Source organism: Amblyraja radiata, chromosome 4 (genome assembly GCF_010909765.2).
Source record: "Amblyraja radiata isolate CabotCenter1 chromosome 4, sAmbRad1.1.pri, whole genome shotgun sequence".
Classification (NCBI taxonomy): Eukaryota; Metazoa; Chordata; class Chondrichthyes; order Rajiformes; family Rajidae; genus Amblyraja; species Amblyraja radiata.
Window position 1 is genome coordinate 77,228,857 of NC_045959.1, and position 27,769 is coordinate 77,256,625.

The 27,769-nt window shown below is 41.7% G+C and overlaps 1 protein-coding gene across 6 annotated transcripts in view; it reads left to right on the plus strand.

The window, feature by feature from the left end:
- Nucleotides 1–27,769, plus strand: part of chd7 (chromodomain helicase DNA binding protein 7) — a 230,020-nt gene that overhangs the window by 79,867 nt on the left and 122,384 nt on the right. For all 6 annotated transcript variants that reach the window (XM_033019785.1, XM_033019780.1, XM_033019784.1 and 3 more), the window contains one exon: nucleotides 5,534–5,892. In XM_033019785.1, coding sequence (XP_032875676.1) covers nucleotides 5,570–5,892 — 323 coding nt within the window. In that variant the 5' untranslated portion in view covers nucleotides 5,534–5,569. The remainder of the gene's footprint in view (nucleotides 1–5,533; nucleotides 5,893–27,769) is intronic.

Genomic DNA, 27,769 nt, shown 5'->3' on the forward strand with positions numbered 1-27,769 from the left:
GATTGAAAGTCTTTTACAATATTGTGCAATTCTCTGAATTGGGACAGTGGGCATATGTGTTTCTGTCCTTCCACCTTTGGTTATGCTACAGCTTAGAATTGCAGAAATCTCTCCTGGAATCGAACAAGATATTATTTTGCAGTTTTTAAATTTTCCAAGTTAGTGAAGGACCCATAGTAACTATGGTCTAAGTAACCATAGAATTTCAAATGAAGTTTCTGGTAAGATAAAGACCTAATTTTAAAAAATGGATATATCCTGTCTTTACAAAATCATAGTTAATGAAAAAGATACTGCATCAACACCAAGTTGTACACTTTAATATTTTGTTTGCATGTCGTTTGGCGAATTGTATATGTGTGTTTTTACAATACTGGGTACAAAAAGTGTGACATCATACATAAAACTGAAGTTCACAAATAAATTATTTCAACATGATTCAGATAAATCAAAAACCCTCACAGTGGCAGTACATGACAGGGAAAGATAGTTCATGGTTTGAGAAAATGTCATTAATGAACAAAATTCCTTGTTGAACATGTGTTCCTATGCGCTTTTTTACACTTTATGCTTGTTGTCCACCATAACAGCCGTTACATGAAATTAGAAAGTCACTTTTTTCTAAAGCATGATAGCATTTTTCTTCACTTTTGCTGTTTTTCAACATACAAATGTACTTTCTTGCTATAAACATGGAATATATGACCAAATGAGCAATATTCCTGTTATCTACTGAAATGAGCATTATGCGCTTTACATCGTGTCCAAGGGTGGACACCAAAATGAAAGTAGCTCCTGTTTCTTCCAGTATTTTTTTTTGTCATTTCTTTCTGATGTTTTGAATAAACTTTATGGAAGTAATTGTCCATAAGGGAATAAGGGAATTAATTTAATTCCTAACTTGATTTTATCTCTACTACCTCTTGCACATTTGAGTAACAATCCCTGAAAAAAAATAACACCATAATACATGAAACAGTAGAGATATGACATTTTTAATTGTCTGTGCTGAAATTTCTCCAGTATTGTAACAATACACATATTGAGTACCAACCATGCATTAGATGTGATTGGAAATGAACCGGACTCCCATTAGCATCTGTTTTTTTGAGGGAATATAAAGACTGTCTGTATTTGCTGAATGTGTAGGTCATTGCGGCAATAAAGACATTGATCCCATTTTATTTTATTTTTTCTCTTATCAATTAAGGCATGCAGAGCACAAGGATGAGCCCATTTGTGATTTTTCTACTTTTAATTATGTTGTCAGTGTTTCCTATGTAAGTAAAAACACAAATGATACTAAATCAAGATACTAAAGTGTTTGGAAACTCCATCCCTGGAACTTTATGTTCCTCTGTATAAATGTATAAAATAGATAAATGTGAGGTTATCCACTTTGGCGGCAAAAACAAGGGGGCAGATTATTATCTCAATGGGGTTAGGTTAGATAAGGGGGAGGTGCAGCGAGATCTGGGCGTCCTTGTACACCGCTCACTGAAAGTTGGCTTACAGGTACAGCAGGCAGTGAAGAAAGCTAATGGAATGTTGGCCTTCATAACAAGAGGATTTCAGTATAGGAGTAAAGAGGTTCTTCTGCAGTTGTATAGGGCTCTGGTGAGACCACATATTGTGTACAGTTTTGGTCTCCTAATTTGAGGAAGGACATCCTTGTGATTGAGGCAGTGCAGTGTAGGTTAACGAAGTTGATCCCTGGGATGGCGGGACTGTCATATGAGGAAAGATTGAAAAGACTAGGCTTGTATTCACTGGAGTTTAGAAGGATGAGGGGGTTCTTATAGAAACATGTAAAATTATAAAAGGACTAGACAAGCTAGTTGCAGGAAAAATGTTCCCAATGTTGGGCGAGTCCAGAACCAGGGGCCACAGAATAAAGGGGAGGTCATTTAGGACTGAGGTAAGAAAAAACTTTTTCGCCCAGAGAGTTGTGAATTTATGGAATTCCCTGCCACAGAGGGCAGTGGAGGCCAAGTCACTGGATGGATTTAAGAGAGAGAGTTAGATAGAGCTCTAGGGGCTAGTGGCGTCAAGGGGTATGGGGAGAAGGCAGGCACGGGTTATTGATAGGGGACGATCAGCCATGATCACAATGAATTGCGGTGCTGGCTCGAAGGGCCGAATGGCCTCCTGCGCCTATTTTCTATGTTTCTATGTATTCAAATAATCCTAATTATTTAGGGATTTCCCACTATGGTTGAAAATAGCAACTCTCGAGGTGCAGCATGGCTGGTGAAAGATATACAGGCTTCTTTATAATTCATATGCTAACTGTCTAACTCTCAGGCACCAGAAACTGATGGAAGTGCGCAATGAACACTTAAATGGTGCTCTAAACTGATTAAAATGTGGCTTAAGAAATCATATAGCCAGATTAGATGGAGATAGACTGCTCCCTTTGGTGGAAGAGGCAAAGACTGGATTTGTAGATTGAGGATGATCAGTAAAAGAACTGTGTAGTATGAGGAAAATTTAAGCAGTGAATAGTTGGAATCTGGAAAGCACCGTCGTGAATAGCTGTAAAGAGATTCACTTTTGACGTTCAAAAAGAAACTAGTTAAGTAATTTAAAGGAAATAATCACATGCAATTAAAGATGACTGTATCATGCATACTTTGGTCTTTTAACCCTCTGTTTATTACGCGAGTTTTTGCTTTGAGAAGATTTCCACTCTGAAACATTCATAATCTGACAGAAAAGGATTCGGGTAAAGTTGCTGTTAAAATGATTCTGATACTTCCATGAATATGAAGTGTGAAATTGATCATAAGACTGATCATAAGGCGTCATAGGACTGTTAATGGGCAATATGTGTTCTATAGAGATGTGGGTGCAGAGGCATATACGGGTACATCGCTTACGTTGTTGAAAGTGGCAGGGCAAATTGACAAAATTGTACCAGAAGAAACAAAGGGATCTGACAGAAGTATTTAAAATCTGATGGATACTTAAAATCATATAGTCAGATTAGATGGAGATACACTGCTCCCTTTGGTACCAGGGGCAAAGTGGATTTGTTGATTGAGGATGATCAGTAAAAGAACTGATAGTATGAGGAAAACTTAAGCAGTGAATAGTTGGAATCTGGAATGCACTGTCATGAATAGCTGTAAAGAGATTCACTTTTGACATTCAGAAATAAACTAGTTAAGTAATTTAAAGGAAATAATTACATGGTAATTGGGAGTAGGCTGAGAGTGGGGACTAGCTTTGTTATATAGAGCCAACATAACTGAAAAAGTCAAGATAGTAGCCTTCCATTCTGTAACCTAGCTGTATTTATTTTTAAACTTTTCTATTCCCTTCTCCCTCCTTGCCACCCGTTTCAAGAAAATACTTTTAAGAAGGAATAGAATTGCTGTGAATGAGAAGTCGGCTTCATCAGCTGTTCACTCAGTTCTGCCGTCTAAAGGCGCTTTCTTGTGTGTTATCTAGTATTCATCCGCAAGATTATTTATTACAATTTTGTGAGTCATTCTTCTGAACATTAAACCAATAAGAATTTAAAATTAAGATGAAAACTCAATAGTGACTTGGTAATATAATATAACTATCAGCAAATCTGCTTATAAATTGTAGTGATGGTGTTTTATGTTTTTTGAACTTCTAGAATCAAAGATGTAGGTGAGTATCTTCAAGAGAGAACTGTAGTGCACATATGTGACTCTTAATCAGTGCATCAATAAGTAATATGCATCAATCCTACCATAGACGCTGTACTTCAGGTCATATTGCTGGTGTAAAATAGCCACATATGATTTTAGATTAAAGAAATGGCAGAATAGTTAAATGAGTACTTTGGTTCTGTCTTCACTAAGGAAGAAAGAAACAATCTCCCTGAAATACTGGGGGACTGAGGATCTGGTGGGAGGGAGGGTCTGAAGGGAATCCACATTAGTCAGGAAATGGTGTTAAGTAAACTGTTGGGACTGCAGGCAGGGAAATCCCCAGGGCCTGATGGTCTACATCCCAGAGTACTCAAGGAGGTGGCCCTAGAAATCGTGGATGCATAGGTGGTCATTTTCCAATGTTCTCTCGACTCTAGATCAGTTCCTGTGGACTGAAGGGTAGCCAATGTAACCACACTTTTTAAGAAAGGAGGGAATTATAGACCAGTTAGCCTTGCATCGGTATTGGAGAAGATGCTTGAGTCGATTGTTAAAGATTTTATAGCTGCGCAGTTGGAAAGCAGTGACAGGATCGGTCAAAGTCAGCATGGAGTTATGAAGGGGAAATCATGCTTGACTAATCTTCTGGAATTGTTTGAGGATGTAACAAGTAGAATGGATAAGGGAGTGCCAGTGGATGTGGTATTTCTGGACTTTCAAATAGCCTTTGACAAGGTCCCACACAAGAGATGAGTGTCCAAAATTAGAGCACATGGTATTGGGGGTAGGGTATTGACATGGATAGAGAACTGGTTGGCAGACAGGAAGCAAAGTGTATGAATTAACGGGTCCCCAGTTATTTACAATATATATTAACGATTTAGAAGAGGGAATTAAATGTGACATCTCCAAGTTTGCGGATGACACAAAGCTGGGTGGCAGTGTGAGTTGCAATGAGGATGCTATGAGGCTGCAGGGTGACTTGGATAGGTTGGGTGAGTGGGCTGATGTATGGCAGATGCAGTATAATGTGGATAAATGTACGGTTACTCACTTTGGTGGCAAAAACAGGAAGGCAAATTATCTGAATGATGCCAGATTAAGAGAAGTGGAGGTGCAACGAGACCTGGGTGTGCTTGTAAATCAGTCACTCAAAGTATGCATGCAGGTACAGCAGGCAGTGACGAAAGCTAATGGCATGTTGACCTTCATTGCGAGAGGATTTGAGTTTAGGAGCAAGGAGTTGTACAGGGCCCTGATGAGACCGCACCTGGGGTATTGTGAGCAATTTTTGTCCCGTAATTTGGGAAGGACATTCTTGCTATTGAGGGAGTGCAGCGTAGGTTCTCCAGTTTAATTTCTGGGATATGATGAAAGAATGGGTCAACTGGGCTTGTATTCACTGGAATTCAGTAGGATGAAAGGGAATCTTATAGAAACATAAGAAATTCTCATATAAAATGGACAAGGTAGATGCAAAAATTTTTTTTTCCCGATGCTGGGGGAGTCCAGAACCAGGGGTCACAGTTTAAGAATGGGGGGTAGGCCATTTAGGACTAAAGGAATCTATCGATATGGGGGAAAAGCAGGAGTGGGGTACTGACTTAGATGAAATTTCATGATCATATTAAATGGCGGTGCTGGCTTGAAGGGCCGAATGACCTAGTTCAGCACCTATTTTTCCATGTTTCTATGTTACTGTCATGATTTGGCACTAAGTTACTTAAAAGCAATGCTTTGCTTATGTCAAACATGTCAAGTGATGTGAAAATAACCATACACAAAATTAAAATTATGGGTTCATGTGTTCCTTAAAAGTGTTGTTTTATTTGATTACAAGTACGATGTGATCTGATTATTTCAAGCAAAATTACTGACTTTTTAAAATTTTCTTTCATCCTTTTTAGTTGGTTTCAAATACTTTGGCTGATAATCAGTCAGACATGACTCAGATTAGTGGACAAAACTCTCAATTAGCAAGTGGAGAAGAGCGACAGAAGTCACTGGATCAGCAACGGATGCAAGAGAAAGCCAATCGTATTGTGGCCGAGGCCATTGCCAAGGCTAAAGCTCGGGGTGAGCAGAATATTCCCAAAGTGATTGACCAACTGGTAATCTCTGGCACGGCAGTGGATAGTTCAACTGAGGAGAAGAAGAAAAAGAAAAAACCAAAAGAAAAAAAAGACCCCAAGGACTCCAAAGAAGCAAAGGAAAAAAAAACAAAGTCAACAGCAACTGCGAAGATCAAAAATAACAAAAATGCAAGGTAGGAAAGTAAATATCTTATTACTAACATAAATTTTTGATCTTTTTCATGGTAAAATTGAATTTGTCATATCTAGAAGTTGTTGAGATGTTTGATTTGTACTTTGTAGGAGGCAATTGCTCCAACATGTTGCCGTACTTGGGCATCGGATGAAACGTATAATATACAGTGTAAATATTTTATAAAAAATAAAAGCTGTTGAGACAGCATACAATAGAGGTTTCAACATTTTGATATCTTCATGCTGAAATAAGAGTTACTCCTAGTGCAATCAAAAGTTCAGAATTGCGTGATAATCAAAGTGCTGGTGAGTCAAGTTCAAGTGCGTTTATTGTCATGTGTCCCTGTATAGGACAATGAAATTCTTGCTTTGCTTAAGCACACAGAAAATAGTAGGCATTTACTACAAAACAGATAAATGTGTCCATATACCATGATATAAATATATACACACATGAATAAATAAACTGGTAAAGTGCAAATAACAGAAAGTGGTTGTTAATAATCAGAGTTTTGTCCGAGCCAGGTTTAATAGCCTGATGGCTGAGGGGAAGTAGCTATTCCTGAACCTGGTTGTTGCAGTCTTCAGGCTCCTGTAGCTTCTACCTGAAGGTAGCAGGGAGATGAGTGTGTGGCCAGGATGGTGTGGGTCTTTGATGATACTGCCAGCCTTTTTGAGGCAGCGACTGCGATAAATCCCCTCGATGGAAGGAAGGTCAGAGCCGATGATGGACTGGGCAGTGTTTACTACTTTTTGTAGTCTTTTCCTCTCCAGGGCGCTCAAATTGCCGAACCAAGCCACGATGCAACCGGTCAGCATGCTCTCGACTGCACCTGTAGAAGTTAGAGAGAGTCTTCCTTGACAATCCGACTCTCCGTAATCTTCTCAGGAAGTAGAGGCGCTGATGAGCTTTTTTGATAATTGCGTTAGTGTTCTCGGACCAGGAAAGATCTTCAGAGATGTGCACGCCCAGGAATTTGAAGTTCTTGAGACCAAATGCAGAGTCGCTGCTCTGAAATAGTAAGAATTGCCTACGAAAGGGTACAATTAGACAGACTCTGCAATACAGAGAATACCTTATTGTGTCAGAGTGCTCTGAAATTGACAGAAACTTGGCAATTTTCATGCATGTATAGTTTAACAGCAATCTCCAACCTGCCAACAGTGTTCCTCCATAGGTTGTAAGGTTAGCAGACTTGCATGCATAGTCTAAATAACGTGCCATTATTTACAAAATACTTGTGATGTAAAAAAACCCTAAATATCTTATGTAGTTTCCATGAATCAAAGTGAGAAATTCTAATGTGTAGGAAAGAACTGAAGATGCTGGTTTGAACCGAAGATAGACACAAAAAACTGGAGTAGCTCAGTGGGACAGGCAGCATCTTTGGAGAGAAGGAATGGGTGACGTTTCGGTTCGAGTCCCTTCAGACTAGTTGGTGGGGGAGGGAAGGGAAGAAAGGGAAATGAGAGATATAGACGATGATGTAGAGAGATAAAGAACAATGAATGAAAGATGCAAAAAAGTAAAGATGATAAAGGAAACAGGCCATTGTTAGCTGTGTGTTGGGTGAAAATGAGAAGCCGGTGCTAATTTGGTGGGGGAGGATTGGAGAGAGAGGGAATGCTGGGGTTACCTGATGTGAGATAAATCAATATTCGTACCACTGGACTGTAAGCTGCCCAAGCAAAATATCAAGTGCTGTTCCTCCAATTTTGCATTTGGTATCAATCTGCCAATGGAGGAGAACAAGGACAGAAAGGTCTGTGTGGGAATGGGAAGGAGAATTAAAGTGTTTAGCAACCAGGAGATCATGTGGGTCCAGGCAGACTGAGCGAAGGTGTTCAGCAAAACGATCGACCTGTCTATGTTTGGTCTCGCCGATGTATAAGAGTCCACATCTTGAACAACAGATACAGTAGATGAGGTTGTAGGAGGTGCAAGTGAACCTCTGCCTAACCTGAAAGGACTGTCGGGGGCCCCTGGACAGAGTCGAGGACAGGTGTTGCATCTCCTGCTGTTGCAGAGGAAGGTACCCAAGGAGAAATGGTTTGGGTGGGAAGGGAGGAGTTAACCAGGAATCTGCGGAGTTGGCTAAATTTCCGTGTGGATGTTCCCACAGCGCTGCCTCTATGTTAACTAGGGTGCTTCTTTGGCAGTGCCTGATCTTGGCCCAGTTGCTCCCCCTGGAGAGTGCTGGTTAACCAGCTTTTACATACATGTTTACTCCTTTTCTATCTCCCCCCCCCCCACACCATGAACCATTGTAAATTACTGTATCACCATTGTAAAAAAAAAACATGCAGTTGCCTCAGCTGCATTCTCTGTAAGATCCAACATTGGGAAATTTTGCAGGAAAAGGACCATATCACCAGAATTTCAATCAAACAAAATAACTTTCCTGTTTTATCTCCTTTTGTCAGAATCCTGCGTACTGTTAAAATCCTATTTAGTGAATAATTAATCTACATTTTAACATTACCTTTTTGGATTTAGAACTGTGTTTTGGAAATATACACAATTTCATTTTCCTTTGGAAATTTGCAGGACATTTTTAATGTTGCATTACTATAGCCAGTGTATGATTTGCTTTCCTAGCTTTGGTTAGGTGGATAAGGTTGTATAACTGGCTGATTGTGTTTTGCTAGACAGTGGTGGCAGCATGCGAAGTAAAAATGACTCATTGTTTCCAGCAGGTACTACTGGTATTTTTAACTGCATAAAATGCTGGCTTTAGTTTTGATTATGCTTAACATATGCTTGAACTAATACACATTCTTAAACAGAGTGGATTTTTTTTCATGGCAGCGGTGTATTTAAACTGATTGCTTTTGCCATATATGTGGATGCCTCATTGTAACTATTAAAATCTCTATATTTCAATATGCTATCTAATTTGATATTTTCGCTATAATTACTGCAGAATGATGTTAATGGCAGGGCATTGTAGTATTTTGCCAGGTAGTGGTAGCTTGATGATGGGTGATTCATCAGTTGGTGCTCTGATCTGAACCACAAGTTATCGGATAATGCCATTTTGATGTGTTCAGTTTCCTGTTACTGCTGAGCAATGAGTTGGCGAAAAATTTCATCTTTTTAATACAAAATTATCTCTCGTCCAAATGGAGTTCTGGAAAGAAATATTGGATGACATCTTTTAGAGCATTAAATGTTTAATTATTTATTTTACTTCTAAATGTATTTGTGTGCCATAGCTTCAAACAATGAATAGTAAAATAACATGTATTGACAAGAGCTTATACAGTATAGATTTAGTTTTGTCACAACTAATTTTGCCTTTCTGCCAAACAATGCCCGAATATCTCTGGGATAAGCAGCATCTCTGAAGAGAAGGAATGGGTGATGTTTTGAGTCGAGGCCCTTCATTTCCATCTTTGGTGTAAACCAGCATTTGCAGTTCCTTCATCCTCACAATGCCCATATAAATGTTGGGTGATATTAGAGCAGGACATGAGCATATTTCTCAATGCCTTACAAAGAAAGAATGTGCTTCTGCAACTTCCAACAGCATGATGTGAACATTTTTACTGATGTGACTCGTGTCTCAGTCATGAAAGCAGGAAAATTGATAAGTTGCTGACTCATGGATGGACCACAAACCAATTTCCTTGCACTGCTTATCTTTGTTTAGTTATTGACGTGATGTAATTACTAGGTTAAAATGGTGTGCTCCCATGCCCAGGCATCAGTGCTATTGTGGAACATCAGCCTATTATGCCATAAAACCACCTTTTGTTTTATTTTTGCACCTTTCCTTAGTGCGGGGGGGAACTAGAGCTTTAAATCCAGAAATAACCCTGCCTTGACTTGGGAATGATAAGTGATCATGAGACAGACAATTAACATCCTATTCTTTCTACTGTCAAATTACCAGAAGGGTGTGATTCGCAATGAATGGAGTTGGGAATACCAACTCCAATGGGACCTTACTTCTGTTTGGAGCATGGTGTTGTCACAACCAATTTCCACAGACTATTACAAGGCCATTTGGCAACAGTGGTCCCATTCAAAGCTCAAGAACTGTTACATTGCATCATCATCGCAGCAACATTCTGCAGGGATGTCAGCTTCATCCAAATCATGATCATCACTGACACTTACCTGAAGTTCTTTGTAGTTTCCATTTGTTAAGAGGATCTTGGCTTTTCTATCAGAAAACGGAGGGTTGCTTTGATGAGAATGACCAAAAGCTAATTACCTGTAAACAAATGGAATTTTTGGACTGGAAATTCCGCCATGTGCCTCAAGGGGTAAATCGTCACACTTCACCCATTCTCTACATTTCTGATCCTAGTCTAAAAGTTTCTAGGAGGATTAGTTTACCTTTAGAAACATAGAAACATAGAAAATATGAGCAGGAGTAGGCCATTCGGCCCTTCGAGCCTGCACCGCCATTCAATATGATCATGCAACTCAGTATCCTGTACCTGCCTTCTCTCCATACCCCCTGATCCCTTTAGCCACAAGGGCCACATCTAACTCCCTCTTAAATATAGCCAATGAACTGGCCTCAACTATCTTCTGTGGCAGAGAGTTCCAGAGATTCACCACTCTCTGTGTGAAAAATGTTTTTCTCATCTCGGTCCTAAAGGACTTCCCCTCTATCCTTAAACTGTGACCCCTTGTCCTGGACTTCCCCAACATCGGGAACAATCTTCCTGCATCTAGCCTGTCCAACCCCTTAAGAATTTTGTAAGTTTCTATAAGATCCCCCCTCAATCTTTTAAATTCTAGCGAGTACAAGCCGAGTCTATCCAGTATTTCTTCATATGAAAGTCCTGACATCCCAGGAATCAGTCTGGTGAACCTTCTCTGTACTCCCTCTATGGCAAGAATGTCTTTCCTCAGATTTGTTTTGGATCTTTCTTTTGGATCTTTTGGATCTGGACCTGAATTTTCGTAAGATTGAAATGGGAATACTTCTTGTAGCATAGTTGGAATCATTTATAGTTTCCAAGGTTTTGGGCATACACACTGACTGCAGCAAGCTAGTTCTGCATTAGAATGAGCCATGGAGGTCATATGATATTTGCTTATCCCACTGAGATGCTGGGTTAACTCGTACTTGAAAGCAATACCCCGTCCTATTGAGATGGCACTACTCTTCTGATTTACTCTTTCAAAAAGTGTATACACCTTGCATTTTGAACTGGCTGTCTCCTGCTGGCCGTGTCTTAGACATGGCAGCGATATTACCATTTGAGTGAATTTGGACTTTTGTAGTCGGCATCATTTTTTATGCTGTAGCATAGAAGAGAATGGGCTTTATATTAAGCATGTCCAAAACACACATTATCTATCAACTGTCCCTGCAACACAACTGTCTTTTCCCTTGCCGTCCACAAATTACTGTCAGCTCTAATGGCAAGTCCACATCATTCCTAATGCAAGAACCCTAAAAGGAGCTCTAATACGAGCTCCCATCAAAGATTAACAGGGCAAAGAAACCCTCAACAATGTTTTTATAAATGCCGTGAAAAATGAAATACATCAACCCTGGCTTATGATTGGTCAAAATGGAGGAGGAAAATTGAGATGGTACTGAGAACCTTATCATTGAGTGCACACAGAATGTGGTAAAAATGATAGAAGAAACCTATCACCACCCTTGATACCCTTCTTTAGCACACTGGCCCACCTCTGGCCAGTCTGCACATCCCACATTGTCCCCTTCAACTACTTCAGAACCTAGAAGTGGTGAGAAAGCAAGTCATTTTTGATCTCCTTTTTGAATTATAAAAAGTTGGTATGAGAAATTAACGTTCAGATTATATTAAAAAGGACAAAGTGCTAGAGAAACTCAGAGGGTCTGGCAACATCTCTGGAGAACATGGATAGGTGACGTTTTGGGTCAGGATCCTTCTGCTGGCTCGGATTGTATTATTTGCTTAGGTTTTATTGGCAGAGAGTGAGCAATTGTGGAAATGACGGAGATAATAGACAACAGATGTTGGAATCTGGAGTAAAACACAATCTGCTGGAGGAAGTCCCGTGGCTACATTGTTGTAACCAAGTGCAGATTGGGCACCTACCTTGCTGAGCACCGACACTCTATTTGCCTTGGCAATTTGGAGCTCCCAGTTGCTATCCATTTTATTCCTCATTCCATTCCCTTCACTGAGTTGTTGATCCACAACCACAACTGCTGCTAGGGTTAGGTCAATCACAAACTAGAGGAACAGCTGGTTTATATATTCCAACTCTTATTCCTCGTATTGCAACTGGGTGATGGCATAAATATTGAATTCCCCATTCCCCATGCTCTCTGTCCCTTTTTCATTCCATCTGATCTACCCAAGTCCTTTCACACAATCGTTTCGATCATCTCCCTCACTGGCTTCATCTGTCCATTACTCCCTCTGGTTTAATGTTTAGTTTACCAACACAGGCCCTTCAGCCACTGAGTCTGCGCTGCCCAGCGATCACCTGTACACTAGTTCTACCCGACACACTAGGGACGATTTACAAAAGCCAATTAACCTACAAACCCGCATGTCTTTGGAGTGTGGCAGTCGCAGGGAGAACATACAAACTCTGTAAAGACAGCACCCATCGTCAGGATTGAACCCGGGTTTCTGGCGCTGTAACGCAGCAACAATATTGCTATGCCACTGTGAAGCGCAAAGCATCTGATATGTTTTTGTTGGTTTCCTTTTGTTTCTCCTCCAGCTTCCCATGTTTCCTACTGCCCTCTCTCTTCCCGGCCTCCTCCCCTCCCCCACTGTTCATGTGGGGGAGGGGAGGAGGCCGGGAAGAGAGAGGGCACTCCCCCACTCCTTCTCATCTGTTTGACATACCTTCCTTATTTGATTCCATGCATCTCCTTATTTTCCAATGGCATTCCATTATCTGTAGCCCTTTGTTACCTTCCAGCCTCTGTCATTATTTCCACCCTTCTCTTCCCCACATGACACTAGTTGCCAAACAACCTCTCCTCCCTTGGATCTACCTTGCTTACTACTATTGCTCCATTCCTTACCCCTCATCCCTATACTGGCTATCTCCCCTCTATTGTTTCAGAATAGATTTAAGACTGACCCAAAATATCGATTGTCCATTTCCCTCTGCAGATGCTGTTTGACCTTCTAGGTTCCTCCTGTGGTTTGTATGTGAATAATGAACTTTGATCTTTAAATATCTTTGAAAAGCATTTCCAATATGCAAAGTTGTCATCCGGCCATTTCGATCTAGTGATGACGTCTGAATGCATACAAAATTAAAATTAAAATCAAGCCTAATCGCAGCCAATCAGGATCTAACTCGAGCATGAATACTTGCTAACTCGAGCATGAAAACTCCACTTGAGACAACCTGATAACATAGTCAGTTCCACGTCGTGGCTATATTCAGGCTATAGTCTGCTGCAAATTGAAACAAATGCAAAGTGTCTATTAAAGAATCACTAATTTTATGTTTTGGCTTTTCTGAACTTATTGTGATCCAATTTGTGATAAGACTGGGTGAGTTTGTAGGTGAATTATGAATGTTGGTGTTTAAAGGAGGTTTGTCTAAACGGAAATGGAAAATCCCCCACCTACTCAAAAGGTTTGGGGAAAATAATGGTTCAACTACTGTTTTGTTTCAAAATGTATAAGAATGAAGATTACTGTAAAACTTTGCACATTCCTGTTCTGAAATGAAAAGATATGATCTAAGAAGTTACCTTTTGGAATAATTAGCACATTCTGAAAAATCACATGAGCTGAACCAAATAACCCACTGCTTGCGATGAATAGCATTGTCAATAAGGTATTGCAGGCAATAATTAAATACTTAATTTTAATATGTATGTTTCTTTTAACCTGCTACCCAATCGAATAATTGTAGCGTGTTAAAATTGCATCTTCATGATATTGATTTGTGAGTAGTGGCAATTTGAATTGACCATCGCATGCATTCCTTGGTGGATACCAATAGGTAGTTTGTTGTTTATAGCAGAATTTTATCTTTGCATTCAGACACCTTGCATTGAGTGACCAAAAACAGATGAGAGTGTAAACCTAGTGAAGTACTGAGTCGTTGGAGTACTCTTTTTAAAATCCGAAATAACAAAAATTAAGTTGAGATCCTAAGGTGCACTACCAGGACTATAATATCAGCAACAAAATGGGGTGGCATAATAGCACAGTGGTAGAGTTGCTGCCTTAAAGTGCCAGAGACCCAGGTTTGATCCTGACTACGGGTGCTATCTGTACGGAGTTTGTACATTCTCCCTGTGTGCATGGGTTTTCGCTGGTTTCCTCCCACACTTCAAAGGTGTGCAGATTTGTAGGTTTATTTGTGTATAATTGCCATTAAATTAATGACAACGAGTTAAAATTGGATCTCCATGCATTTAACCCTGCTTCATGACCGAACTAAAGTTGTTTTTTTTAGCTCCTGAAATTCTATGGTTCCGGAAGATTTGTAACCTGGTTCAAGTACAGATATTAAATGGGTATCATACAAGATAATTCCATCACTTCAATGATTTTGGGAGTGCACTGTGCTTTGTTCTGAAAGTTTTGTTTTAATAAAACATGAAAAGTTTTGTACACTGACACAACCAGTTGCAAATCCTCTATCAATACATTAACATTGACTTGCATTGGGTTTCGGAGCTTTGCCATGGAGGCAGAACACCTCCAGCTGTTATTTATTTATTTTTCCCCTGTACATCTCTTTGGCCACAACTTCATTGACAGAAGTGTCTGGTACCATTAAATGCTGGCAATATTCAGCTGTAGATCTGCACGTTCTGACATAATTCCAACAGTCTTCAGCATGCTGTAGAACGGGTCCAGGTTCTATCAGTGTTCTCTCGGTTTAAAAGAAACACTGGGAAGTTAAAAATCTTTAGGCACACTGCAGTCTTATCTTTCTCATGTTTAAGCAGACTGTTCCTGATCTTAGTGTTCTCTTTTACAATGAGCTAAGGTTTCCACACAAAGACAAGTTCTGAATCCTACAAGATTACTTAACTTTGGTAATGTAAATGTGCTGCCAAAACACTTATCCATGCACCTGACACTTAACTTGAGGCTTAACTTGAGCAAAACAGTAAGTGCTGCAAGAACTCAATGGGATAGGCTGAGTCTGTGAAGGAAATGCGCAGAAAACATTTTGTGTAGGGACCCTTCTTCAGACTCATTGGAGTAAAGTGGAAAATCTGGAAACAGGTGGAGATGGGAAGTTATAGGTGGATACAGGAGATGGGGGTATTTGACAGATTTTATTAAAGGGTATTTTTATACATTTTAATTTCACCATGTAGAAATTACAGCTGTATTTATATATAGTCCCCCCATTTCAGGGCACCATAATGTTTGGGACACATGGCTTCACAGATGTTTGTAATTGCTCAGGTGTGTTTAATTGCCTCCTTAATGCAGTATAAGAGAGCTCTCAGCACCGAGTCTTTCCTCCAGTCTTTCCATCACCTTTGGAAACTTTTATTTCTGTTTATCAACATGAGGACCAAAGTTGTGTCAATGAAAGTCAAACAAGTCATTATGAGACTGAGAAACAAGAATAAAACTGTTAGAGATAGTAGCCAAACCTTAGGCTTACTAATCGCAAAGGGACTGGCAGGTCAAGGAAGACCTCCGCAGCTGATGACAGAAGAATTCTCCATAATAAAGAAAAATCCCCAAACACCTGTCTGACAGATCAGAAAAACTCTTCAGGAGTCAGGTGTGGATTTGTCAATGACCACTGTCCGCAGAAGACTTCATGAACAGAAATACAGAGGCTACACTGCAAAATGCAAACCACTGGTTAGCCGCTAAAATAGGATGGCCAGGTTAGTTTGCCAAGAAGTACTTAAAGAGCAACCACAGTTCTGGAAAAAGGACTTGTGGACAGAAGAGACGAAGATTAACGTATATCAGAGTGATGGCAAGAGCAAACTATGGAGGAGTGAAGGAACTGCCCAAGGTCCAAAGGATACCACCTCATCTGTGAAACACTGTGGTGGGGGTGTTATAGCCTGGGCATGTATGGGTACTGAAAGTACTGGCTCACTTATCGTCATTGATGATACAACTGCTAATGGTTGTAGCATAATGAATTCTGAAGTGTATAGACACATCCTATCTGCTCAAGTTCAAGCAAATGCCTCAAAACTCATTGGCTGGCAGTTCATTCTACAGCAAGACAATGATCCTAAACATACTGCTAAAGCAGCAAAGGAGTTTTTCAAAGCTAAGAAAATGGTAATTTCTTGAGTGGCCAAGTTAATCGCCTGATCTGAACCCAATTGAGCATGCTTTTTATATGCTGAAGAGAGAATTGAAGGGGACTAGCCCCCAAAACAAGCATACGCTAAAGATGGCTGCAATACAGGCTTGGCAGAGCATCACCAGAGAAGACACCCAGCAACTGGTGATGTCCATGAATCGCAGACTTCAAGCAGTCATTGCATGCAATGTATAAACACTGCTGTAATTTCTACATGGTGAAACCAAAATGTATAAAATGGCATTTATTAAAATCTGCCAATGTGGACTTTAGCACATATGATTTTTTTTTGATTTTTTATACATATCACAAATTGTGGAGTACAGAGGCAAATAAATGATGGGTCTTTTTCCCCAAACATTATGGAGGGCACTGTACCAAACATAAATGCAATTAAGTCAAGCTCAAGTACCACCACTAGAGCAAAGAAGACAGTGGGAGAGCTGGGAAGGGGAGGGGAAGGAGGGAGAAAGCGTATCAGTTCCATACAGAAATATGGTGCACACAATGAAGCTTGTGATTTTTAGTGGACCGGACCATGTAGTTAAATGTTCATACCATTGGGTTGCAAACTATCGAAGCTGAATACGTGGTGTTGTTCCTCCAGTTTCCCTGTGACCATACTCTGGCAATAGATGAGGTCAAGGACAGAAAGGTCAGTCTGGATATGTTGAGGAGACTTAATGGTTAGCAATCAGGAACCCCAGCATGCTTTAGCAGATAGAGCTTAAGTATTTAGTGAAATGGTTGCCTCATCTACACTTGGTTGCAAATATGACACTCCTCCCCTCCACAGTGCCCGTACATTTCTCCCCCCATCTCTCACGCCCACCCTCCAGATTCCAGCAGCTCTGCAGTTTTTGTATTCCATTGCTTTTATGCTTTGAGCACCACCCTTCATACTTCACAAAATTCAACCCCTTCAGGCTCCTGTGCATGCAAAATCCTGCATTGTTTATGTTAGTGATGTTTAAGAGGCATTTAAACAGTCACAAGAGCATGCAAGTAATGCAGGGATATGAATTATGAGCAGGTAGATGGGATTAGTTTACTTCAGCATCTGTGCCAGCACTGAATTGTGGCTGAAGACCATGTTCTTGTGCTGTACTCTTCTATGTAAGTTCCATTCAAACATTGCTGTGCTCATTAGCCTACATTGGTTCCCAATAAACCTTGCAAAACTATTATCCTCCTAAAATTTTACACTACCTAGGCCCTACTGACCTCTTGAAGCTTCACAAGAGGTCTGGCAATCTGGAACTCCAGTGGGCCTTGGCAGCCAGAGCCCAAGTGTTCGGCGAAACATTTGCCGAATCTATTTTGTCCCATAGAAAATAGGTGCAGGAGTAGGCCATTCGGCCCATCGAGCCCGCCATTCAATATGATCATGGTTGATCATCCAAAATCAGTATCCCGTTCCTGCTTTCTCCCGATATCCCTTGATTCCGTTCGCCCTAAGAGATATATTAACTCTCTCTTGAAAACATCCAGTGAATTGGCCGCCTCCTGCCTTCTGTGGCAGAGAATTCCATCGATTCACAACTATCTGGGTGAAAGCGTTTTTCCTCATCTCAGTCCTAAGTGGCCTACACTCTTACACTGTGACGCTGGTTCTGGTCTCCCCCAACATCGGGTACATTTTTCCTGCATCTAGCCTGTCCAATCACTTAAGGGCCTGTCCCACTTAGGCGACTCTTTAGGCAACTGCCAGGGACTAGTTTTAATGGAGTTCACCTACGACACCTGGCAACACCTACGACAGCACATACAACAACACCTACGTCAACCCACGACAGCACCTATTCAACATGTTGAAAAATTTGCGGCAGTCGCCTGTAGTCGCCCCAAAAATCGCCTAAGTGGGACAGGCCCATTAAGAATTTTATGTTTCTATAAGATCCTCTCTCGTCCTAAATTCCAGTTAATGTAAGCCCAGTCGATCCATTCTTTCATCATTTCAGTCCCGCCATCCCGGGAATTAACTTGGTGAACCTATGCTCCACTCCCTCAATAGCAAGAATGTCCTTCCTCGAATTAGAGACCAAACCTGCACACACTACTCCATGGGTGGTATCAGCAGAGCCCTGTCCAACTGCAGGACCTCCTTGCTGCTCTACTCAAATCCTCTTGCTATGAAGGCCAACATGCCATTTGCTTTCTTAAATGCTTGCTGTACCTGCATGCTTAGTTTCAGTGACTGATGTATAAGGACACCCATTGCAATTTGTTGCACCTCCCCTTTTCCTAATCTGACACCATTTCCTAATCTGCCTTCTTGTTCCTCCCACCAAAGTGGATGACCTCACATTTATCCACATTATACTGCATTAATGACCAGCTCTGAAATAATTCTGCATTGCTCTAAATTGTGGTTGTTGATGCTTCCCCTCACTCATCTGCCTGCTACTGGTAACCATGTATCCAGGTATCATTTGCAGAAACATAAACAATTAAGTATAGCCATTCCATCTTGTTCTCCTGCCTTGAGACTCTCCTGTATGCCCTTTGCTTTTCCCATTCTGATGATATATTCTGTCGTGTGTTTTAATGCACTGAAACATTTGCAGGGTGTTTGAACACAATTTTTTGCTTGTTCATAACAAGCAGAAGCAAGAACTATTTTGTTGGGAAGATGGTGCAGCAGTACTGGGGTATAGGCCTTGGCTCTATCAAGAATGTTGTCAATATCTTTGATTTTCAATGAGTGCTAATTGGGTGACATTAAGAGGCAGCTAAATATACTTCATCAATGGTATTGCAGACCTGTTTTGGTGAGCAAGTACCATTAGTACAAAGGAAGAACTGAGAATTGTTAAGAAAGTTCATTTATTGGTGTTAAGGTGATACACTCTGAATTAGCACTAAAATTTTGGGGAAACTTGATTTTGCTTATTTGTGAAATTCTATTCATATGGACATTCTTCTATGTTATTTAACATACAGTGAAGTGTGGCTTTAAGTGCCCAAAATTATTATCCCACAAATTGGACTAATTATGGTGTGGAAAACATTCAAAGCAATTAAAGGTCATCCAGGTCCTATGAATGGGAAGATGTGTTTTGGAAGGTTCAAATAGACAATGAGAATCCCTTAACACTGAAATATTTCTGGAGGATGATGATGGAAGACAATTGATATCAAATATTCAAGAGAGAATAATTGTGCAGAAATTGGATGGGAGCTGAAGGCATGGAAACATTATGCAACAATATTGTATAATGATATTCTGGTATACTGGACACCATGTTTGATAGGGGAATTTAAAAAAAATTAAAGTCGGTTACAAAGTGTTGGTCACCACGTTATTGGAAAGATGATGTCGACCTGGAAAGGGTGCAGAGAAAATTTGCGAGGATCTTGCCAAGACTTGAGGCCCTGAGCTATAGGGAGAGGTTGCGCAGGCTAGGACTTTATTCCTTGAAGCGCAGGAGGATGAGGGGTGATCTTATAGAGGTGTACAAAATCATGAAAGAAAGAAATCTGGGAAATACGTAAGAGTATTTTTCCCAGAGTAGGAACAGTGGAATTGAGAACCAAAGGACACGGGTTTAAAGTGAAGGGGAATGATTTAATAGGAACCTGAGGGGTACCATTTTGACACAAAGGTGGGTATATGGAACGAGCAGCGAGGAAGGTAGTTGAGGCAGGTACCATCATAACATTTAAGAGACGTTTGGGTTCAGAGCGTTATGGGCCAAGAGCAGGCAAATGGGACCAGTGTAGATGTGGGCAAGTTAGGCCAAGGGGCCTGCTTCTACACTGGAGCTCAACAATTCTCTACTGCGTGATATGCTGGCAATGTTAGATTGAAAAATGTGTTCTAATATTCAAACTTCTTAATGATTTAAAGGAAACCATTGTGCATCTATTTTCAATGAAGTGTCATATAACTTAGGTGACATTTGATATTAAACTGAAAGTGTTTGATTTATAATGCAAGGCCACCCATAGTGACTGTTATTTGCTAATTATCTACTTAATTGTTTTTTAAAAGTAGTTCAGAACTTGCTTCCTATTTTGGTCATAGCCTTAACCAGATTGAGTGTGGTTTTGAAACGATGATTAGCTTGCTTATAGAAAACGTGGTTTTGGCAAGGGATCAAACGGTTAGCCGTTCTTTTTTGATTTGAGCAAATTTTGGGAAACGTGTAAGGTCTTAAAACACCTTTTGCACTGATTTGTTAAAAGAAACCGCAAAATTGCTGCCGCGCAGGTGTTGCAAATGTTGATGGCTGAGTGAGGGAAGCAGATGGCTTTAGTTGGTGGCGTCAAGCCAAGAGAGCAGGTGCTGGTCATGTGACTGCTGGTTACCAGGGTAATCTTATTGCTCTTGGCGTGCAGATGAAAGGAAAGGGGCCCCAGTGTTCAGCTGTGGTATTGTATAATTTGCGGCTGTTAGAGCGGAAATAAATGCTGGAAAAGGAGTCTCATGGCAAGAGAAGTTGATGGTAGTGTTTAGTAAATACTAAATAATTGGTGTGGCAATAGGGCTGAAAATTAAGTGATTTTTTTATAGCTACATCAGATTGGTATATGGTTCAGCATGCCTTTTTATATCAATCATTTTGTCATTACATCTACATTACATATAAATAAGGGAATTTATGTCCTTTGAACATGTGCATGGTTCCCAGCAGTTAATTATTTTATAAACACTTTGTCCAAGAGGGTTCAGTTGGATAGTTTGGTGGATCTCAGTTTGCATGCTTGCTTTGTTTAACATTCTCTACCGTCTTCCTGTTGAAAACATTATTCTGTTAACAGTAAAGTGTGTTTAATCAGTTTTTTGGGTTCCGCTTACTCATGTTAGTCACTTGGTCAATGTGCTAGGGCATACCTGGAAGTTATCTTCACTTGTACAATCGACAACTCACTGAATACTGAAGGGGATTATAAATTGCTCATCTGGAAGTGCAAATTTGCTTACTTAATGTGCAATTATAGGAGGTCAATTTGGTGATCTGGCACTAACATAACTTACCGTATTATATATCCTGTTTAAGAAAGTAATGCGGATGCTGGAGAAATCGAAGGTAGACATAAATGTTGGAGGAGCTCAGCGGGTGAGGCAGCATCTCTGGAGCGAAGGACTAGGCGACGTTTCGGGCCTAGACCCTTTTTCAGACTGATGTGCGGGGGGGTGGGGGGGGGGGGGTAAAAGAAAGGAAGAGGCGGAGACAGTAGGCTGTGGGAGAGCTGGGAAGAGGAGGGGGAGGGAGAACGCGAGGACTACCTGAAATTGGAGAAGCCAATACTGCTGGGGTCTAAACTACCCAAGCGAAATATGAGGTGCTGCTCCTCCAATTTGCAATGGGACTCACTCTGGCCATGGAGGAGGCCCAGGACAGAAAGGTCGCATTCGGAATGGGAGGGGGAGTTGAAGTGCTGAGCCACCGGGAGATCAGGTTGGTTATTGCGAACTGAGCGAAGGTGATGGGCGAAGCGATCGCCAAGTCTGCGCTTGGTCTCACCGATGTAGAGCAGTTGACATCTGGAACAGCAGATGCAATAGATGAGGTTGGAGGAGGTGCAGGTGAGCCTCTGCCTGATAATATCCTGATATATCCTGATAATTTGGTGTCAGTCTGGTATTTCTGTAAATTATTTGAAAAGAAATATTATACTCTATGAACAAGGGTACTTTAATTTTTTTTGGCTGATATTTCTGGCTTAAATACTAAAGTTCTAACCTATTGAAGAATATGGGACTAATGCAGGAAAGTAAAGCTAATGTAAAAAATCCGTCTTAGCCTTATGGGCCTGTCCCACCTGGACGACTTTTTAGGCGACTGCAGGAGACTATGCAGTCGCCGCATGTTCGAGGGTGGTTGCCGGTGAGTCGCCTTCATGGTCGTGAGGAGCTCCCGCATTCTGGGAACTAGAGCGCGGCCTCATTATGGTCGCCGTGAATTTTTCAACATGTTGAAAAATTAGCGGCGACTAGAATGAAGCCGCCATGGAGAGTAGCGAGAATTCTCGAGTCGTAGGTGGGTCGCCAGGAGGTCCTACTAGGTTGCCAGGAGGTTGGAGGTTCTCGTAGGTTGTAGCCAGTGCTGACCAGTGAATTTCATTGGCTCATTGGGGGGGAAAAAGGTAAGCAGTAGTTTTCAGAACCAAGGATAACCGACCAGTAATGATAAATCCAAGCTTCACAGCCGTGTATCTCTGGCTTCTTAAACGTTTTCTCCCACCCCCCCCCCCCCCCCCTTTCTCCTCCCCCTTTCTCCTCCCCCTTTCTCCTCCCAATTTCTCCTCCCAATTTCTCCTCCCATTTCTCCTCCCCCCCTTCTCCCCCCCCTTCTCTCCCCCCCTCTCCCCTCCCCCCTTCTCCCCCCCCAATTCCTCCCCCCCTCCCCCCCCCCCCCCCCCTTCCCCCCCCCCTTCTCTCCCCCCCTTCTCTCTTCTCTCCCCCCCTTCTCTCTTCTCTCCCCCCCTTCTCTCTCTTCTCCCCCCCCTTCTCTCTTCTTCTCCACCCCCCCCCCTTCCCCCCCCTTTTTCTCCCCCCCTTCCCCCCCTTTCTCCCCCCCCCTTTTCTCCCCCCCACCCCTTTTCTCCCCCCCTTTTCTCCCCCCCTTTCTCCTCCCCCCTTTTCCTTCACCCCCCCCTTTTCTCCCCCCCCCTTTTCTCTCCCCCCCCCTTTTCTCCTCCCCCCCCCTTTTCTCTCCCCCCCCCTTTTCTCCCCCCCCCTTTTCTCCCCCCCCTTTTCTTCCCCCCCCTTTTCTTCCCCCCCCCTTTTCTTCCCCCCCCCTTTTCTCCCCCCCCCCTTTTCCCCCCCCCCCATTTCTCCCCCCCCCCATTTCCCCCCTCCATTTTCTTCCCCCCCCCTTTTCTTCCCCCCCCTTTTCTTCCCCCCCCTTCTCTCTCCACCCCCCCCCCCTTCTCTCTCCCCTCCTTCTCTCTCCCCCTCCCCACTTCTCTCTCCCCTCCCTTCTCTTCCCCCCCCTTCTCCCCCTCCCCAGCTCCCCCCACCTTGTCCTCCCTCTCTTCCCCCCACCTTGTCCCCCCCTTCTTCCTCCCCCCCCCCCCCCCCCCCCCCTTCTCTGGCTTTGCATCGTTTGAATTTTCTAGACAGCGCTCCCCCCATTTGCCCTGTCCCCTGTCTGCATAACGGGCTGGTGAAGGAAGCGAAGTGTGTTGTGTGTTCCACTCTTGACAGTCGCCGTTCCAGTTGCCGGTCTTTCAGGTGACTGCCGACAACTTGACTGTCGCCGGCAGTCTGCTGAAAAATCGTCTAAGTGAGAGGCCCATTACTGAAGCAGAGCAGGCAAGAGTGGCTGATTGGCCTACATTTGTTCTTGGTTTGTTAACAATTAATCCTGTTTAATTTGCACATAAATTAACCTCTCATCTGCTTTGGAAAATGAATAATTGAGACCAAGTTCTGTAAAATTCTTGCTGACTAAAATTCATGTGAAAACTTAATATTCCACCTATTGTAATGGTGACCAGTTGCATGCTGCAAATTGTGTTTCATTGATTTAAACTAGATTGATTTCATAGCATTTGATAGAATTGTATAACTTTTTTACATTCTTGACGGCCATGCTGTCAATCTTTTTTTCCTGTGGTCCTATATATTATATTTGCCGTTTCAGTATTTCTCCAGCAGATGTGCTAATTTGAAAACTGGTATATGAACCAAGAAATTTTACAATACCCCAAAGCAATGTCAAAGGAATTTGATATTAAATGCATCTAAACTTCAGTCCATCCCAACTGTTCCTCACCCAAACAACATGCCACCCTGATGTGGAAATCTTTCATTGTTCTTTGCTGGGTTTATGCCCTGGACTCCCTATGCAATAACATTAGGGAATGTCATCAGCAGAAAGGCTGCATTGGTTCAAATGTCAGATCATGACGACTTTAATGTACTTGGAAAAGGAGCAATAAAAGCATGTCATGTCAACTCCTATCCTCAACGCAAAAGTAGTAAAAATCGTGAACTCGCAAGCTTCATCTATTTGAGAGTAAAGAGCATATACTTCCCATTCTTTTCTTATTTCCTGTCTGTGTTTACAGGTAATGAATATATTTGGAGGTATTGTTCTTTGTGGCATGTGAACAAGTATTTGGGGATTACATTTTATCAAGTTATGGATATTATTTGACTTTTTCAAAGAAAACAAATGTTGAAACTTGCAAAAGAGTTTTTAATTTCATTGATGTTGACTGATTTTGTGAGTCGAGTAAAATTAGAATGTTCAAAGGACATTTTGATAGGTTTATGAAAGGTTTAGTGATATAGGCCAAATGTAGGTAAATGGGACCAGCTTAGGAAGCCACCAGTAGGCACAGATGAGTTGGGCCAAAAGGCCTGTTTCCGTGCTGTAAAACCTTGAACTGTATTATCTGATATGTTTGCTGCTGACATGAAAGGCAGCTGCCCCAAAAGTACAACATTCACAATTAGTTTTTTGGGGCCAAGAGAGGTTAAGTGATAAACCTTGTCAACAAACCAAAATCAGCATTGGTGTCTGAAGTTTTTGTCGAGTTTAAGTAATTTTGCCAGTGAAGTGGTATTGCAGATAGTGAAGATGGTTGCGAAAAATTGCAACAGGATCTTGATCAGTTGGCCAGGTGGGTTGATGGAATTTAATACAGAGAAATGTGAGGTGTTGCATTTTAGGAAGTCTACCATGGGCAGGACCTACACGGTGAATGGTAAAGCTCTGGGGAGTGTTGCAAGAGAAATAAAGTGGTAAATGGCTAAGGGAAAGGAATTAAGTGAAGCGTTACTCTGGAAAAGATGAAAGGTGGCCTGACTTGAGAAAGATTCAAAAAAGACCCATTGCAAGAGAAAACAACGCATGTTGGAAACAGAAATAGCAACCGACATACACTTGTAGATGACCAAGTGTTCTGAAACTATTCTGATGAGTGCAGCTTATTCAAGGCAGAATTATACAACAACAGGTCATTTGGCCCAATGCTATGTCTATCCAGGGGTCTTCCTGATCCCATCCCATTTGCTTGCATTTAGTTTAGAGATACAAGGTGGAAACAGGCCCTTCAGCCCACGGAGTCTGCACCGACAAGCGTTCCCTGCACATTAACACAATCCCATACACACCGGTTAATTTTACATTTATACCAAGTCAAATTAACCTACAAGCCTGGTACGTCTTTGGAATGTGGGAGGAAACCGAAGATCTTGGCGAAAACCCACGCAGTCATGGGGGAAGGAACAAACTCCCTACAGACAGCGCCTGTAATCTGGATCGAACCCGGGTCCCTGGCGCTGTAAATGCTGTAAGGCAGCAACTTTACCGCTGCGCCACCGAGGCACCCAATGTATAAAATAAGTCCATGGTCCCAGTGTAAATTCAGACCTAGAATTTTCAGCATGAAATCTGCAGTGTACATGGCTTCCTATTCTACAGGTGGCCTGGGATATGGTATTTGACTTAATGCAAATGCTTCCTTGCATTTTATCAGATGGCAATAAATTGTTTTGCGGTATTCATTAATGACTGAATTCAATTTCTAATCCATTAGTTAAATTATTTATAGTACCGGTGAATATTGAATGAAATGAAGAATTGGTATGTGTGTGAAGTGTGATACAATATGGGTTACCATTGAATAATAACATTTATGATTTACGGATAAATTGGCTGAGGGATGGGTCTTAGGAACAGCATGCTTGCGTAACGTGGTAGCCTTACGTAGTCACTTTCAATTCACCTCTGGAATTCACTTCTTTGGTCCATGTTTAGAGCAAGGCTACTATATCCAGGGGGAGGGAGGAACTGAAGGGAATCCACATTAGTCAGAAAATGGTGTTGGGTAAACGGTTGGGACTGAAGGCAGATAAATCCCCAGGACCTGATGGTCTGCATCCCAGAGTACTTGATGAGGTAGCCCTTGAAATCGTGAATGCATTGGTGATCATTTTCCAATGTTCTCTCGACTCTGGCTACCCTCCAGTCCACAGGAACTAATCCAATGTAACTCCACTTTTTAAGAAAGGAGGGAGAATGAAAATGGGGATTTATAGACCCGTTAGCCTTACATCAGTAGTGGGGGAAATGCGGGAGTTGATTATTAGAGATGTTATAGCAGCGCATTTGGAAAGCAGTGATGGGATCGGTCAAAGTCAGCATGAAAATCATGCTTGACTAATCTTTAAGAATTTTTTGAGGATGTAACAAATAGAATGGATAAGGGAGAGCCAGTGGGTGTGGTGTATCTGGACTTTCAAAAAGCCTTTGACAAGGTCCCGCACGAGAGATTAGTGTGCAAAATTAGAGCACATGGTTTTGTGGGTAGGGTATTGACATGGATAGAGAACTGGTTGGCAGACAGGAAGCAAAGAATAGGAATTAATGGGTCCTTTTCGGAATGGAAGGCAGTGACAAGTGGGGTGCCGCATGGCTCGGTGCTGGGACCCCATTATATATTGTTGATTTAGACGAGGGAATTAATTTGTGGATGACACAAAGCTGGGTGGCAGTGTGAGCTGTGAGGAGGATGCTATGAGGCTGCAGAGTGACTTGAGTGAGTGCGCAGAATGATGGCAGATGCAGTATAATGTGGATAAATCCATTTTGGTGGCAAGAACAGTAAGGCAGATGATTATCTGAATTGTGTCAGATTAGGAGAAGGGGAGATGTAATGAGACCTGGGTGTGCTTGTAAATCAGTCACTGAAAGTAAGCATGCAGGTACAGCAGGCAGTGAAGAAAGCTAATGGCATGTTGACCTTCATTGCGAGAGGATTTGAGTTTAGGAGCAAGGAGGTCCAACTGCAGTCATACAGGGCCCTGGTGAGACCGCACCTGGAGTATCGTGTGCAGTTTTGGTCTCCTAATTTGAGGAAGGACGTTATTGCTATTGAGGGAGTACAGCATAGGTTCACCAGATTAATTCCGGGATGGCGGGACTGACATATGATGAAAGAATGGGTCGACTGAGCTTGTATTCACTGGAATGTAGAAGGAAAAGAGGGGATCTTACAGAAACATATACAGTGCCCTCCATAATGTTTCGTACAAAGACCCATCATTTATTTATTTGCCTCTGTACTACTCAATTTGAGATTTGTAATAGAAAAAATCACATGTGGTTAAAGTGCACATTGTCAGATTTTATTAAAGGGTATTGTTATACATTTTTGTTTCACTATGTAGAAATTACAGCTGTGTTTATACATAGTGTGTCCGTGTTGTTGTCCCTCGTCTCAGGTGTGTTAAATTGCCTCCTCAATGCAGGTATAAGAGAGCTTTCAGGAAACCTAGTCTTTCCATCACCTTTGGAAACTTTTATTGCTGTTTATCAACATGAGGACCAAAGTTGTGCCAAAGAAAGTCAAAGAAGCCATTATGAGACTGAGAAACAAGAATAAAACGATTCGAGAAATCAGCCAAACCTTAGGTTTACCAATATCAACTGTTTGGAACATCATTAAGAAGAAAAAGCACTGGTGAGCAGGTCAAGCTGAAGACAGCAGAATTCTCTCTATAATAAAGAAAAATCCCGAAACACCTGTCCGACAGATCAGAAACACTCTGCAGGAGACAGGTGTGGATTTGTCACTGACCACTGTCCACAGAAATAGAGGCTGCAGTGCAAGATGCAAACCACTGGTTAGCCAGAAAAATAGGTTGGCTGGGTTACAGTTTGTCAAGAAGTACT